The sequence below is a fragment of the Cinclus cinclus genome, chromosome 28 (assembly GCF_963662255.1).
Source record: "Cinclus cinclus chromosome 28, bCinCin1.1, whole genome shotgun sequence".
Taxonomy (NCBI): Eukaryota; Metazoa; Chordata; class Aves; order Passeriformes; family Cinclidae; genus Cinclus; species Cinclus cinclus.
In genome coordinates, this window is record NC_085073.1 from 4,727,256 (window position 1) to 4,744,668 (window position 17,413).

Below are 17,413 nucleotides of genomic sequence, written 5' to 3' on the forward strand. Positions count from 1 at the left end.
GTCCAGGTAGGATCATTCTTGCATTTGCACATTAGTGCATGAATTAAACAGGAAACACTTTCTGAATGGCTTTGTTCCTGCTTCGAGTCTATTATTTATTGAAATCTGGGAGCTATATAAATCTCATGAATTGAAAATAAGATCTCTTTTAGTGGAGCTTCAATTTCTGTTCTTGCTGGAGTTGTTTTCAAGATATTCAGCTACCAGTGAAACTGTTTAAAGAACTGAAGCCATGTGGTTTCAAGTCTCCTTTTAACAACAGTGGTAGAGTTCAGTTGATATTAAGAGGGAACTTTCAGTTGGCTCAGAAAAACAACAAAAGCTGGATGATTCAAATAAATACTAAATATACTGATGTAATCTCTTATATGTGGTTTCTTTCTATTCCTTGTTAGAAACATGATTACTCTTAGCAAATGCAGTGTAATAGTAGCAGCAAAGGTGAGTACTGAGTCACCTACATGAGGGATTTTAGATTTCTGTGTTCCCATTCCGTCTTTTGGACATATTGAGGAATTTGGTGAATATTCAGCTGTATTAATATATTTTTAATTTAGACATGTGCACTCAGCCTTTAATCAGTTGGTTAAAAATGGTTTCAGTGTGTCTTTTCCCCCCTTCTGAGGAGATACAATATTTGTGAGGTTCCGCTGCTCTACCAAAAGCAAATGTTGTTATGATAAAATAGGCTAAGGAGGAAACAACAGGGGTTTTTTTTTTAAAGCAAATGAGCCTCGTGCTTATGCAGTTCTACTCCTCCCTTCCTTCCACAACTAAGGCAATCTTCAGTGGTTACTTAAAGCATGAGAAATTATATAGAAATATAGTGGGATTGTAGCAAGAGATACAGGCATAAATGTGTGTTAGCATGGGCTCAGCAAACAAACAAGAAACTTCCGTTGTTTCTTACCTTTCTTATTGGTCTGTTTAATTAAAAGAAACAAGTAAGTGATAAAGATCTTGCTGAAATATGAATAAATGCTAGTTATTAACAGACAAGCCTGTAATTTGCCTTTCTGTTCCATGTGTGTACTCTTTTTAGTAAAACTGTTCTTTCTGTTTGGGGGGGGGGTTTAATATTGTAAAACACTTTTGTGGTTTGGTTGCATTTTGGTAGGCAGGTACAAAATACTCTAAAAGAAAACTTCACTTGTCCTCAAACCTCTGCAGTCAAGTAGAAAATAAAAATATTTTTGCAGAACATTGGAAACTATCTGATTTCTGAGGCAGTTGAGAGTGGAAACTAAACAGGATCCACTAGGGATTGTTCCTGATTATCCCTGATTTGGTGCTTTTCTGCATGTGACATGTAAACACTGTCTGATAATCCATTGAGGGGTAGCATGATGTCCTGGACCAAAGTGTGCCACAGTTCTCACCCTGTGAGAATGTGTCTCTGTATTGTCCAGATGAAATGAGGAGTTTGGCTTTAAGTCTCATTCCTTCATGGAAACAAAGGCAGAGCAAACCCTTGGAGCTGAACATAGGAACAGGGAAACACTTAAATTCATGGCATGTCCTGAGTTGGAAGGGACCCATAAAGATCATGGAGTCAAACTGCTGGCCCTGCACAGGACCCCCCCCCCCCCCCCAGTCTCACCCTCTGGCTGAGAGCATTATCCAAACACTTCTTGAGTTCTGACAGCCTCTGGACTGTGACCCCTGCCCTGGGGAGCCTGGGCAGTGCCCAGCACCCTCGGGGGAAAGAAGAACCTTTCCCTGAGCTCCAGCCCAAGCCCTGACACAGCTCCAGCCCTTGCTGGGCTCCTGTCCCTGTCCCAGAGCAGAGCTCAGCCCCTGCCCCTCTGCCTCCCCTCGGGAGGAGCTGCAGCCCCCGAGGAGTCTCCCCTCAGTCTCCTCTGCTCCAGCTGAACGAGCCAAGTGCCCTCAGCTGCTCCTCAGACCCTTCCCCAGCTCCTTGTCCCTCATTTGGACATTCTCCAACAGCTTTAGATCCTTCTGACCACCACAGTGCAGAGCAGAGAGGGAGAATTCCCTGCCTTGCCCAGCTGGTGATGCTGGGCCTGGTGCCCTCCAGTGTATGGTGCCACTTTAAGCTGCCAGGGCACACTGGTGACTCAGATCCAACTTGCCACCTACCAAGGACCCCCAGGTCCCTTTCCACATTGCTGGTGCACAGACTCTTGTTCTCTAGTCTGTCGATGCATCCAGGGCTGCCCTGGCACAGGGACAGGATCTGGTGGTGCTTGATGTGTTAAGCTGAGGATTGCCCAGCCCTTTCCTTTGTCAAGATCTCTCTGCAGCACATGTCTGCCTTCAAGGGAGTCAACAGCTCCTCCTAACTGTGTGTCGTCACCAAACTTACTTAGGCTGCCTTTCAGTCTTCCAGTCCCACATCCAAGTCCTTCATGAGGAAGTTGTAGAGCTCTGGTCCTGAAACTGAGCCTTTTGGACACGACCTGTTTACTGTGTAGTGATGGTCAGAGCAAAAGGCCTTCAGATGTACCTGGAAAGACCTCTAAAAGGAGTTTGTGGTTCAGGGGAGCTGCTCTCATATGCAGGCTCTGGACACAGTCTTTGCACAGCATGTAGAGAAACTTCTCTGCTGCTGCCAGGGTTGTCAGTAGCAGGATTGCAGTGGGTCATGGGGTCTGGTCCTACACATCCTGACCTGTTTGCTGGCTGCTTGTAAAGTGAAAATGGATTGATTGTTTCAATTGGTTTGTTTGTTTTTAGTTGATACTTGGGTTTTTCACAGCTGGAACATTGAGGAGCAGCTGTGATCTAAGTGTATTAGGAGATAGTTCAGTTCACAGCTCTCTGTGGTTGATACTATCAGGTAGGGATAGGCAAACCCTTATTGTGTGGCATGGATTAGGCACCCTTCAGATCCATATCTTTCCCATTTTAAATACTAAGATTAAGAGAGGGTGTGACAATCCTGAGATTATTTAAATCGAGTTGTATCTTGGGTAGAATCTCAGCCTTGTGCTTGTTTTGTTCATCGTAAATAATTTTCCTTCTTTCTTACTCTGTTGTTGACTAGTCTGTCAAGATCTTTTAGATGTTTCAAAGTCCTAATATGATCCTTGCTTGGTCTAAGAGAAATCTCATGTTTCTTTTCATGGTAAAATACTGTATTAGTGTATTTTTGCAGTGTAACTATTTAGAGATTAACTGCAGAATCTTTAAAGAGAATTGGAGGAAGGTTAATATCTCAGTGAATCCCAGTAGAGAAAAGCAAGGAGAAGGTGTTCCAGAAGCAGCAAACTTAGATACCCGTGGAGCTCAAAGCTCCAACTTACTGCTCCATGAAAAGATTTGGAAAATCACCATCTCTGTCCCAGACATGGTTTAAGATTCTCTTTAGGTTGAGGCAGATCAGCCAAGAAAAATTCCTTCAGCTCTTCTGACAAGACTGTTCTAATGAAAATCCCCAAGAGAGTGCATGCATGTTCTTTTTCTTCAGGAAGGTATTAATCTCCATGAATTTCCTAATGGACATTAGGTTTCATGGGGCTCCCCTACGACTTGGCTGGAGTAATTTGATGTTCGCCAGGTGCTACTGGAGAACCTGCACGTTTCTTTGGAGAGGAGTGGGGCTTTTTGTAAATTTATTGATGTTATATCTTGAGTAATGCTCAAAAAGCACTGAAGAAATGCCAGTGCTTTGTGTAACAAGCTGTGATAAACAAAAAGCAAATAACAGTAAAGTATCTCAACATTCTTAAACAAAGGTGCCTTGTGACGAGGATCTACATTCCACTGCACGTTATTTTCCCAAACTCCCTAAAAACATAGCTGAGTTTTGTAGATTTATAAGTACATTGTATCTTCTGGCAAAGGACTGCCTGTGGTGTTCAGCACTACCAAACTCCTGGTTGCTTTATATTTCTTATGCAGGTTCTCAGGATTTATTTGACTTCTGTGTAATTAATGATAAAAAAATCTGAAAGAGCTGGTAGACTGAAACCTGTCAGTTAAAATGGCTCTTGTAGGTTCTCACAGATTAAAAATTATGTTTTCTGCTGTGAGCTGCAGATTGATATCAGTCAGAGTTTGTCGCTAACTAGTTTCTAGGTAAAAGTTGTTGATTACAGAACGAGAGAAACAGATTTTTTTTCTTTTTTTTTTTTTTTAAAGTACAGGAAGTTGCTGTGTGGGTGTCAGTGATTGGGTTATAAGTAAAATGCTCTAGTGCTTTGATCGTGGGACCTAGTGCTTATGCCCCACCCTTACCACTTCCTTTCAGTGCAGCCTCATGCATTCCACATTGTGGTTATAGCAGCGCTGTTAACCAGTGAGATTAACCACTACTGACAAGCATCTGACACATTACTCTCTATGCTCTGGACTCCTTGTCAGGCCCTCGAGTTCCTGAAGGAAGAAGCCACTCTATATCCAGAAAGGACAAGAAACACTTGGCCCCTCCTATTAGAGCAGGTCATGCCCTGCCTTGCTGATGCTGTGCATTAAGGATGTCAGAAGACGCAGGCATTGAATGGCGTGATGCTGTGTCTGCCTTTTGTGTGCCCTTTCAGACATGAGAGCTCCTGCCCCATCAAGTTAGTACCTCAACAGGAGTGTGTGATCTGGCTTCCAAGGGGACAAGGCACACCAAGTTGTAGGTTACAATCAGTTCCCAATGCTGCCTTGCATTGTCTTGGGTTTTACTACTAATATTCCTGTAGGCCTCCTTAGAGAGGGGGGAGGTAACTCACACCCAAGTGTCAGAGAGATAGTTTAGTGCCTTTAAGGCTGCTGCTGCATTCAGTGACCCATGCTCCATATCTACCACTCAATATTCCTGCATGGTACTAAAAGGACAGGATATAGTTGGTGTCACCAGGTACTAGTTGGCATCCTCCAAACAAATATTGCTAGTTCTGCTCAACTAATGATTGTCCAGGTGCACATGGTCGCTGGAGAAGCTGAGAGAAAACATTTTTTGCCATCAACAAGTTCTTGGATGAATGCAATTCTGCCTTAATCCTGATTCCATGAGTGACACATGAAGTGCCTAAATATCAGGATGCATGGAAAACCCTAGAACTGGCAGTAGGTTCAAAATGGCCTGTCCTGCAAAACTCACCCTGAAGCCTCCAAACTGGCACCCTCAGTGTTTCCATGACGTGTGTTGGCAGCACTCTTACCCTGCAGCAGAAACATGCTCAATAATGAGGGATTGCAGGCAAGGGAAGCCTATCCCTGGTGAAATTCCCAGATTCCAAGAGAGGTGTTTAGAAAGAAACTTGAGCTTAATGGGCAGGCAGGGTTTACTGAGGAGCAGTGGAGGATGCTTGAATAATTCAGAATCAGCCAAGACATAGAGGTTGGGACTCTCAGGAAGAAGACATTTTGCAACGAGTCCTCATGCTCAAGGACCAAAAAAGTATCCATCTCTTGGGTGCCCTGCACAGGAGGGACATGAACCTGTTGGAGGAAGTCCAGACAAAGCACCAAGACAATCAGAGGGATGGAACAGCTCTGCTATTCTGAAAGAATTGGGATTTTTCAACCTGGAAAAGAAAATCTTTGAGATGACCTAACTGTGGCACTCCAGTACCTGAAGGGAGTCCAGAAGAAAGATGGAAATCCTGAGACTATTTACAAGAGCTTCACAAGAAGTGACAGGACAAGGGGGAATGGCACCACACTGACAGAGAATAGGGCTGGGTGGGACGTTGGAAGAAATTCTTCTGTGTGAGTGTGGAGAGGCACTGACCCAGATTGCCCAGAGAAGCTGTGGGTAACCCATTCCTGTGTCCAAGGCCAGGCTGGATGGGTCCTGAAGCACCCTGGGATAGTGGAAGGTGTCCCTGCTCATGGCAGGGGTGGCTCTGGATGAGCTTTAAGATCCTTCCCACTCAAACCATTCTGGGGTTCTGTGATATTAGTGGAAGAGCCTTCACCACAGAGTGGTGTGAAACCTTCAATCTTCTCTAAATTTTTATTGCTTGCTTATAGTGGTTTTCACCTTTTTAACCTTGAAAGAATAGAAATCCTAAAAACACAGGAAGAAAATACACTTTTCAATTTCAGTGTGCTACTTGCTTGCAATGCTTATTTAATAAACACAATTATTTTAACACTCTTAACTTTTTTTTGCTTTTGTAAATGTTATAATTTTTATTATATTATTGTATATTAGTGGTGAAGAGAGGTAGTGAATATTATATTACTAGTGAACTTCTTAAATGCTAATGCACTGAAAAAATTCAATTTTCCTTTGGGTTGCCAGTATGTAAATAGCAGAAAAATACTTGGGATGTGTAGAATCACAGAATCTCTGACTGATATGTGTTGGAAGGGACATTAAAGATTCTAAGCCCCCTGCCTTGGGCAGGAACACCTTCCAGCAGATCAGGCTGTTTCAAGCCCCATTCAAACTGGCCTTGAACAATTCCAGAGATGAGGAGTCCACATCCACTCTGAGTAAATTTAAAGGAATAACATATTGAATTAATCCTATATAAGAAACAAATTAGTGGAGTTACTTAGCTGCTATTTGAAATACAGGTATTAAACTAAATTCCATTGGTGAATTACTATTCAAGACTGCACATGGAGAGTTTGTCAAAACACTTCAGCTTTGTTTTGTGATCCATTTATTTTTTTTTTTGTAGCTCTGGTCTGTGATGGCAGCTGAATATTGGCATTTCAGAGGTTTAGTGGTTAACACCTATGTGTTAACCTTTTGGGTTAAGGGCTTCATTTTTGTTCACACAGTGTTTTATTACTTGCTATGGTTTTGAAATGTTAAAATACTGGAAAAAAAGGGGGGATGGTAGCCTGCCTTGGGTTAGGAAACATGACCCTGATCCCTCAGAGAGGCCTGGTTCTGTGAAGCTCCAGACCTCAGTGCAAACACAAAGGTTTGCACAGCGCTTGAGTGACTAGAAATGATTATAAAATAATAGTAATGATGTTACTGATGATAAATTTAATCTATCAGTGTGTTAGGGTTCAGCATTTCACAGAATTACTGATTATAAGACTGCTAGATGTATTTTTGCTGTCCTACCAAAAACAGACAGAAAAGGCTGATTCAAGCAAAATCTGACTGATCAACTCCTCTTTTTTCATCTTGCCAGTTGGTTGATGAACAATATATGAACCTGCTGGTAGCTTAAAAAAATGAAAAGGGGTCAGGGGTCTAAGATCTTAACACATCTACAGGATCTTAATATTGTGTTTATTGAACCAATCTGGAAACTTACAGCTGTGCTGGATGTTGTAATCCATCATCTACAGAAACACTAATTCCCTGATTTGGAGTGGCCATCCTTTGCCTATCCTCAGAAGTGTGGTTGCAGAAGGTTGCTGTCAGCCTCAGAGAAACAAGATGTGCAAGAAAAATTATCAGCAGAGCATCTTTTTGTTCTGTTCCTCGGGTGCAGGGAGCTTGCAAGGAAAATTGCAGAAAGATCTACCCACCGAAGTGCTCACGGTTACGGAGGGATCCTGGAAGAGAGTGTTCTGATGGCACTTTGACCTCAAAGCCTTAGGGAGTGGATACCCATCTAAACACACACATGCAGACATATTCCAGGTTTCCCTGGTCCAACTGAAAGTTTTAGATTCACTCTTTGGAGGTGTCTTTTGTATCTCTGGGACCGTTTCAGAAGCCTCTTGCTCCTTCTGTGTGTACCCAGCTGCTGGCCCAGATCAGGGCAGTGCAGGCCATGTTTGTGCAGTTTCTGCTGCTCCCTTCCTTTGTGCTTGATGCTTCCTCCTCCTTCATGTCAATGATAAATATAGGTTTTTTTTTTTGTATGTGTCACTTCTCTAAATTTAAGGCATTTTATGGTTTTACTGTTTTTGCAATTTTAGACTTATTTTTCATCTTTAAGGCAGCCCAAGAGCATTGGCAGTGCACATTGACCCCATGTTGACACTTTCCAGTGAGCTAAAGAAAGCTTAGATCTTTGCTACTTTTTGAGTTGGATATATAAATGGGGTTTAGTAGTGTGTTTGCCTAAGATGTATCTTCAGTGTCTCAACTAGATCAAAATTAAGACTTAACAATTTGTTCAGTGTCTTTTTTTACAAATGCAGGCCAAAATCTGAATGCTTTGTCTTGTGCATTTACTGAATTCAGTTCTTGAGAGAAAATCATGTCTTGTGAATACTTACTGTTTAAACACATCACGCTATTGTGAACAATTTTTTTTAATTGCACTATGTACAGTGTCCCCCTCTAGAAATTTGCTCTCTGTATTTAGTCAGATAAATTTTTAAATAAAGAACCCATGCTAGGTATAATGGATGTAATCAGGAGTTAGGAACAAAAGAAAGGATTGTGTTAATCATTAAAAAAAAAAGTAACATAATTCCCTTAATTTAATTTAGATATAACTTTGAATTGTGTAGATTTATTGAAGTTGTGGGAATCAATGATTTGGTCTAAAGCAGGGTATATAGAGTTCTGTTCTTTACTCATTGTGAGATCACGGGAGTGTTGGGATGTTTATTTCTGCATGATACTACACACCTGTTTCCTTAGAACTTTTTCAGCACCCAGAGTTATTCACAAGTACCATGCTGCCTGTTTACCTTTATTTGTTCCCCTCATCTGCAGCCGAGAGTGAGAAAATCAGCCTCAAAGTTGTGACTGACAGGAAAAGCTTTTTTATTTTTCATGCCTTCTAGAAGATCTGACAGTTGCATTAGAACACAGGCATCCCTTGTTGTGTAGGATAAATGACTCATGGGTGGAGCACCTGCCTGGCCACAAGCTAAAAATTCCATTCACGCTTTGATTCTCTTGTTTATGCTGTGCCTCTGAGAGTAAAGATATTTCAGTACTGATGGTTGAAAGAGGTTGTCCAGAAGCTGTTTCAGAGCAGATGGTTGGGCTGAACATTTAACGATTTCTCACCTTTCAAGAAGTTTGTAGATTATCAGAATATTTCTCTTAAGCAGAAGTTTTCAGTGAACTCAAGGTGCAAAACTTTGCAAATATTAAGCAAAAGCTCTTCTGAGGGGATTTTGAATTTTGCATGTTACAAAAAACATGTTGTGATTTTTTTTGCAAAGAACATTATCATCTAATAGTTGAGTTTGAAATACAGTGCAGAAATAGCCCCTGTTGAAGGCAAAGACCTACAAGTATTCTGTAGAAATTTTGTTTAATGTAACTAACCTCCAGGCAAAGTTTGAAACTAGTAATCATTTTTCTGTAAGTTTCTTCAGTTTATGAAGGTTTTGAAGCACTGAAGGAGCTGGATAATCTTAACAGGATGGTGGAAAATATGCCAAGTAAGTTGGGAATGAGATGTAAATTTGGTAAACTTCCAAGAGAAAGATGTGCTGGGAGGCACTTGAGGCTTTTTCTGCCATGTGAAAAGCCAGAGAGGTGGAAATCCTGGGATTATATGCTCAGGTATAATCACAGGTATGGACTTAACTCACCCTATCACTCCTTATCCTTTGCAGCACAACTCTTGACTTCTTAAAGGGTATTTTTCAGTTTAGAAAGTTTCCTGAAAAGGAGCCCTTCTCCAGTGAAAGTTTAAAGTTGTGTCATTTCCACTCTGTCCCATTTGCCCATGAGCATGATCCATCCAGGCTTCCAAGGCAGGAAAAATTTTGCTTCTCATCATTCAGCAAAGATCTTCTAAGCAGAAAGTCAGGCCCAGCATTGAAACAGAATATTGGGATAGCTCTAAATACTTCACTTTGTTGTCAATATCTTGTAATTAAGTAAGACAAATTTTGTGTTTGCATCCTACCAGTGAGGTTATATTTGCTTTGAAATATAGATCTCAGCCCTACAAACTCAAGTTTGCTTGAGGGGTTATGAAATTAGATAAACCCTTTGTATGGGTGGAGTTCACTCTAAGTAACAGCACTTGCTGTGGTAAACCATTTTGTTCATCATCTCTTTTTGCTGAAGTGAGTCTTCAGTGTGGTTTGGGTGCACCACTTGGGTAACTGCTGAAACTGCTGTGGTTTCAGAATAGGACCTGTTTTGCTTTTTTCTGAACTTCTTTCCCCTGAAACTATTAGCAGAAAAATCAAATAAGAGTTACAACTGTTTGCCTGCCATACCTCAGAATGATGAGCAGAGTAATGTAAAAATGCAACATTTTTCCCACAAATAGAAGATAAATGCAATCTCAGTTGCAACTCTATTTTGCAGTATTACAATTTTACCAGTGTCCATCAGTACAGCTGGTAACCTTTTACTGTGGTTTGGGTACTTTTGCTTAACATTGTAGAAATTCTGTACCCACATTCTTGACACACTAAACATGGGACTACAAAAATCTTTGTGTAGTTAAGTGTCCACTCACTACAGTGGGAGACTTACACTTGCTGTAAGTCAGCCAAGACATCAGAAAGACAACACTGGTGTTGTTATTACTAATTTGTGGCTAATAAATGAGTAAATTTCAACATCTAACTGAACCAAACAAACTTCTACCAGAGTGTGGCAGGATAAAACCAACTGTAAGCCACGTACAAAGGTCATGAAAAGAGAGCTTTGGACTTGGAGTTGGGCTTGATGGTCCTCGTGGATCTCTTCCAGCTTGGCAGGGGAGGTTCTGTGATTGTAGGGCTCGTTGGGGATTCTTGTGCATGCTGGGGTTGATGTATTCAGAGTAGGTTCTGCCCTTAAAATTGCTCTGCAAAAGATAAACATGATTGCATAAGGGTTTCCCTCTCACTTTATTTTTTTTTTTTTTTCAAAATAGAAAAATTATCACCCTATTTTATTCTTTAACATCTAAAAATCTGAAGAAAGTGGCACTCATTTATGTAAAATGAAAGCTTTCAATATCATTAGCAGTAAATCTCATTACATGTGGCATTTCCTCTACAACAAAGTGATTCTTTGTGATCTTTTGCGAAGATGAAGCACCAGAAACCCTGATGCTCTGTGCAGGTTCAAAACCACCCGGAGCTTTGTGCAAAAACCTTAAACAGGCCACCCAGAAAAACCAGGCTTGCTGAACAAATACGTTGCAAGCTCGGCAGTTGTGTTAACAGTCACCAATTCCACAAAGTGGTTTTGCTAGCAGATTTAACCTAAGTAAAGGGCAGCTTAAAACAGGTTGGTTTTGCCTCCCTTAATCCAAATTGATTTGGGGCAATACAGGGTAAAATATGAGGGGGATTCCCTTGCTGGTAAGTGACAATAGAGGAAGGAGAAATAATGTAGGGGGCTCTAGTTTTGACTTGACCAGAAGTCGAAAATGCAGATACTTTGATTCTCTTTATAATTCTCCAAGGCTAGTTTCTCTGGAGCTTGGAGCAACTCAAACTTGTGGAAGGTGTCCCTGCCCATGGCAGGGGGTTAGAACAGGATGAGCTTTAAGGTATACCTTCCAACCCAAACCCATTCTGCAATTCTATGACTCTCATTTAAAGCAAATTAAAATAAGTTGCTCTTTTACGTGGAACATTGCATACAGAATGCTGAGTTGCTCATCCCTTGCCAGGTCTGTATGTCTCCTGGCATGGGGTGGCTGTGGCAGTGGTGAGACCTGGAGGCCACGGGGATAGACAGGATGGAAGTGCAGCACTCCATTCCAGAGAGAGAAAAACGTGGCCTGTGGAAAGGCAGGTTGGGGTGAGGGAGGGTCCATGCTTGTGAGGAGAGCAGTTTCCTGTATGTAGTGTCACTTCCTTCCATGAAGGACAAAGCACCGGCCTGATCTGCCTCTCTTTAGGAGTCGCACAGGTGGTTGCTGCCATGGAGATCTGTATGTCACGTATGTTATCCAGGATGGAGCATGTACTGAACCATGGAAGGTAGTGCTGGCGTGAGCTTTAAGAGATCTCCTTTATCTTCTAGCTTCAAGGCAGCCAAACCAGCGTTGTCTCTAGAAGCTTTCTCAAACCTCGTGGGTGTGTTGGTAGCATGGCTCTCCAGAGCAATTGTCATGGCCCCAAGGCTGCCAGAGCTCAAGGAGCATTTGCACAACACTCTCAGGCACAGAGTGGGATTGTTGTGGTGGCTGTGAAGCACCAGGGATTGGACTGGATGATCCCTGTGGGTCCCTTCCAACTCAGGATGTTCTCTGATTCTACAAATGTGATAAGTTTCCTGGGCACTCTGGAGCATCCTTCAGTTTTAAAAATGCTGTGGATTGTCTGATGTGAATCTCTTTTGGTCCGGTCTAAATCTGTTAATGTTTTTCTTTTGTAAGACTTGCAGGACTGTGATAAGGTTCCCCTTGAACACTCTTAGGAGTAAACAAATCCATTTTTAACTCCTACTGCACGTGCCTTGTTTTCCATGTCTCTCTGTCTGCTTGCTCAACTGGGGACTTCTTTGCTTCCCGCTTTCAATGCAGCTCGATGCCTGCCAGTGGTGCCTGTATTGCCTCCAAGTCTGACGTTGACACTGTACTAATGAGAGTCTGCATGATTTCCTCAGCTCCATGTAAACCTGATTTCCTCAGTTTACCCAATTCCTTCAGCTCCCTGTCCACGTGTGCATCTGACTTTGGGCAGTAGAGGCCAGCTGAGTGTAAGGGAGGATGGCCTTTTGGCTGACCCTGGGGTAGGAGAGGCTGAGCTGGGATTTACTGGAAGTTGCTGGATAGGTCATTTATTTAGTGCAAGCTTGCTGATCTTTATTTCTCTTTGATAAAAGTATTTCCACAGATCTGAGTGTATATTCTGAAGTTCATAAGCATGTACCAAAATACTTTCTGAAAAGCTCCCACATGCCAAGTTGCACTCTGAAATTTGGGGGTTGATTCCATTTCTCTGTGCTTTCCTAGTATGCATACCATCATGGGAATAAATGATAAGATTCTTATTAAATTATAGTTCAAAGAATTGGACATTTCAAACCAGCTCTATTACTACAAATAATGTATGGGATTCGGGTTATTATGCAGGAAGTTGTAAGAATTTGTTTATTTTAAGAATGTTTATTGATTTTCCTTTATCAAGTACACATTGCAAACAGGAATGTTCACCCAAGGAATATTTCCCCTGAAAGCTGGACGAATACTTGTCAGGAGCAATCTTTTTTTTTTTTTTTTTTCAGGTGGGGTGGAAGGGGGAGAAATAGATTTATCTGTTTAGTTATTTGACCTCACAAAACAGTATTTTGACGAGGGGAATTAAAAATCAGCCACTGAGGCTTTAACTGCAACAAATGAAATGTACATATAGTATTTATGAGCATACATAATAATTCCTGTGGTTTCATTTATTGTTGGAGTGGAATATAAGGACAAACAGTCACCTGCAAAAAGGTGTCTTGTGGAGCAAACACCCCAGAGAGAGGTGATTTCTTAATCAGCCTCCTTTTCTTTGAGTATGTGTTGGTAGAAGGATAAGCCATTTCCAGGGAAAAAAGCAGAATGCAGGCATTCTGTAAAGTGACAGCTAAGTTACTCTTTAATCCTATTTAATGTGACTTATCTTTAGTGACATATGGTTTTTTATTTTGTCTTCTATGTAATACCAAACTTAAACTTGAAATATCTCCAATCCTGGAAAATCAAAGTCACATTTGTCAACTTTTTCTGACTAAATGTCTTTATAATAGGTTTCATCATTTAAAATCTTGATGGAATTAATATTTATGTATCTGTGTAAGATGATAAATTCATTTAAATAGAACAACTCTCTTAGATCAGTTGCACTGAGAAATTAATACCATTATATTTAGTCAAATTTTCACCCATCCCAAGAAGGATGGATGATGCTAAAATGTATCAGCACAGTTTCCTATTTCAGGGCTTTGCATAGTCCATGGTAAGTAACTTCTCTTTTTCTCCTCTTTTTTTTTGTTTTTTTTTTTTTTTTTTCCTAAACTTTCCAGGTAAAAGTACTCCTGTAAGCCACCTTGGGTCTGCAGATTTTCCCAAGCCCCATGATCCATTCCAGCCATTTGGGGCTGACAGCAGTGACCTGTTTCAGAGTAAAAAGGGGTTTGGGGACCCATTTAGTGGAAAAGATCCATTTGCTCCCTCCTCTTCAAGTAAAACTTCTAAAGACTCTTCCTTGGGGTTTGCAGACTTCAGCTCTGTAAGTTAAGTTCCTTGTCTCTGAGCAAACCACTTTCTGCTCTGCTTGCAGCAATCTCTGTTGGGTTTTTTGTCTTACCTGCAGACCTACTGTTCCCTGGCTTCTGTCTCTCAGTACCTTCATGCTGTCCTCATTGTTTTTGTATTGATATTTCTGTAATAAAAAGGCGTTATTTCAATAAAAAAGAAGTTTCGTACTAAATTTTCAAGGGTTTATGTGCATTTAAATTATTTTAGTACAGCGTGCCTTTACTCTCAAATTCTTTGTAGCAGAACCTGTGTATTGTTTTTGTTGCATGGAGGCTATTTTGTAAACAGATTTTTGGGAGCCAATGATGTAAAGACTCAAAAATAATTGATGAAAACATTTTATAGCAATTTCACCATATCCTGAGAAGCAAATCCTTAAAGGGAAAGTTTCTAATAAGTACTTGTAACTGTTTGTGGAGTAAGTTCTGACAATCCTGTTGCTACGTTTGCTGTGTATGATGGAATGTGGTCATAGATAAACACAGATGAGACAGAGACTGAAGATTTAGCTGTTGAATTTTGTTCATGTTACTGATACTGTAAAAAAGACAGAGAAAAACAAAATGGTTTTTGAACCAAGATAGAAAGGTCCACACTGAACTCCAAAAGACATTTCCAGAGGTCTGAAAACAAAGCCAAGTCCCCATTCAATTAAAAATATTGGGGTTTTCAAAGCCTGGCTTTGGTTTTAGTGCTGGAATTGGGAACCATTGTAAATGCAATGGTGGTGTGGTTCTTGGTGCTTCCATAAGTGGATAGAATCTGTTCCATCCACAGCCTCTGGATTCTTCCTTTTTTCACATGGTTTTTTTCTCTCACGTTGCCACACAGTAAAATTGTGAACTCACTGTGTTCTTTAACTCTGCTGGACCCAGGGCAGTGTTCAACAAGAGGAGACATTTAAGCTGAATCTTTCAGGTTGTTTCTTTTTAATGTTTTGGGGCTTTTTTTCCTAGTTATTATTTAATATAAAATGCATATCGCTTTCCTATTTGATATTGTTCGCTGGGGTCATCTTTGTAGACTTTAGTTGGTCTCAGGGCTTTAATTTATCATTTTGAAACGCCCAGGTTCAAGATTTGTTGTATGTTTGACCACAGCTAGTTGGATTTGCACAGTTAAATTTTGATTGTATACAAACTGGTGACATTCTTAATAAAAATAAGACATAAAACCTGCTTTATCTGAAGTTTCTTCAACAACATCTAATTTCCTCCTGTAATGAAAGACAAATGATGGAATGGAATTGAATGACTGTTACCCAGTTACTGTCATCTTACTTTCCAGACTGTATTTGTTAAGTTAAAACGTGGTTTACTCTTAGTGATTGTATCAAATGATTAACTGAAATCTCTGATCCCAATCCTAGTGGGTGCTCCAGGGTCAAATTTGCCACGCCATCATGTTCTCAACTCAGATTAACTTTAGAAGATAAGGAACAAGTAGGAAAAATGAGATAATGAGCAGTAGCCACTTGATTCCTATTAAATGGCATTTCATCAAATGAAATCATTTTTTAAATCAGTTTTCTGAATTAATTTCTCCTCCTAAAGAAAAAAAGAGAAGCGTTGACTGAATTTGACTGAAAAGACAGATTTGATCCCTTTTGTCCTCAGTTCATGGGGTTTTTTCCTTTTCTGTAACACAATTATGCTGCTACACTTGACAATTCCTAATCCTTCTGTATGTTTTAAATGTACCAGTTACCTTGAAATAATTGAGAATATTGTGCTTCTCTTTGCCTCATCTTTGGGAAACTCCATAATGGAAATTAAAATCAGTTTTACTTACAGAAGGTTTTTGACATCTACTTTGAATCCATGGAGTCTGAGAACAGAATCGTGTAGAACTGAATAATCAAACAACCTTGATTTTTAATTGAAATCCTTGACTGTTGCAAGAAGGAACATAAGAACCTTCATTATTATATTTTAGTAGGAAAATCTGGTGCTTTTTTGACACATTGGCAACTTCATGCACCCAGAGTTTACATATATTTTCATTGCATTCTTAACTTTGTTGCTGTCATTAAATATGATTCATTGGAACAAAACAGTCTTTTGGTAGCTCAGATTTCAGTTATTTCTGGGTTCCAGCTGCAGTTTACAGAGCGACAAGAAAAGCCACTTTTTTTGCCAACATGAAGTGTTTAAATTCCCAAGAAACAGAACACTTAGGACTAAGCTTTTTATCTCAGTACCAGCTGGTAATTCAGTACACACAAGTTAGTGGAGCTTTTTGTGATTATTGATTAGTCTTGCTGCAGTCTGCTGGTTTCCTCATCTATGCCTTGGGTCTGTACTTTCTGTACTTCTGAAAAAGAAAAGGAAGAGTTTAATGCCATTACATGTGTGACACATATTTATAGACTTGTTGAAACCTGGACATACAAAAAATTGTTATTGTATTAGATTACCTGCAAATTATCTTTTTATTGACAAGCTGTGCAAGAATCTGTGGCATTAATGAGCTGTTCTGTATTTATTTCACTAATTAATGGTGAGAGTTATCTCCTGAATATTGTACCTTGTGCCAACCACTTGTAATAAGGCACATCCAGATTTGTTTCCAGTTAATCACTTGCCTATTTTTCCTTATTTTTTCCACTCAGCACTTTTAACCACAAAAATATAATTTGTGTCCCATAAAGAAGTTATAATTGGAACTCCCATAAACTTTGGAAGCCTTATCCTGAAATGGAAACTATAGAAGTAAAACTGTTTTCTCAACATAAAAAAAAAATTAAAAATCCCAGATAGTTTGACCCAAGTGTCTTGAATTTCTGAAAGTAGTAACCATTCATTCTCCATCCCAGCTGTTGGATGTACCTAAATCCCTGGACTAAGCAGAGAATTCCTGCTTCCATTTGTATCTGTCTTTACCTTGAAAAAAAAAAAAAAATCTCTTTAAAATCTTAAGTGAGCTTTTCAATCTTACCTATCAGCTGACATTATTTAAATGAGGAGCTGTAGAAGGGTATCTCCATTTTAAAAGTAAAATATTGAAAGGTGTGACTGTTTTATGGCATTTCAATAACATCAAATGCTCAAAGATTCTCATCGAAATTTTTATAGCGATGAAAGCAGAGATATTGTATGAAGAAAAGTTTGGGGGTTTTTGCACCAAATCATCTCAGAAGTCATACTGGGAGAAATGAAATGAGGAATGATGGGCATCCAGAGGAATGATTAAATTATGAGTAAATGAGAATTGGGCTTGGGTTGAAAGAAATTCAAATAGGGGGATTTATTTCAAAATACATAAAAAATGAAAATTACAGATACACTGTAGAGCCAAGGAGGACACTGGGGTGTCACATCACATAGTGTTTATGCAGCCAAGCAGGGTTTAACCCTGAAGCTTGATTTTTAACACTCAGTTCAATATTTCAGGTCAGTCTGGGCAGGTGTAGCTGCATCAGTTTG

At 40.1% G+C, this 17,413-nt stretch overlaps 1 protein-coding gene across 8 annotated transcripts in view; it reads left to right on the plus strand.

Moving 5' to 3' along the window:
* Nucleotides 1-17,413, plus strand: part of EPS15L1 (epidermal growth factor receptor pathway substrate 15 like 1) — a 46,416-nt gene that overhangs the window by 22,480 nt on the left and 6,523 nt on the right. For 5 of the 8 annotated variants that reach the window (XM_062510260.1, XM_062510265.1, XM_062510261.1 and 2 more), the window contains one exon: nucleotides 13,754-13,959. The exons of 1 other annotated variant lie outside the window; for it this stretch is intronic. In XM_062510260.1, coding sequence (XP_062366244.1) covers nucleotides 13,754-13,959 — 206 coding nt within the window. 2 more of the 8 variants (XM_062510264.1, XM_062510263.1) reach the window with 2 other exon arrangements.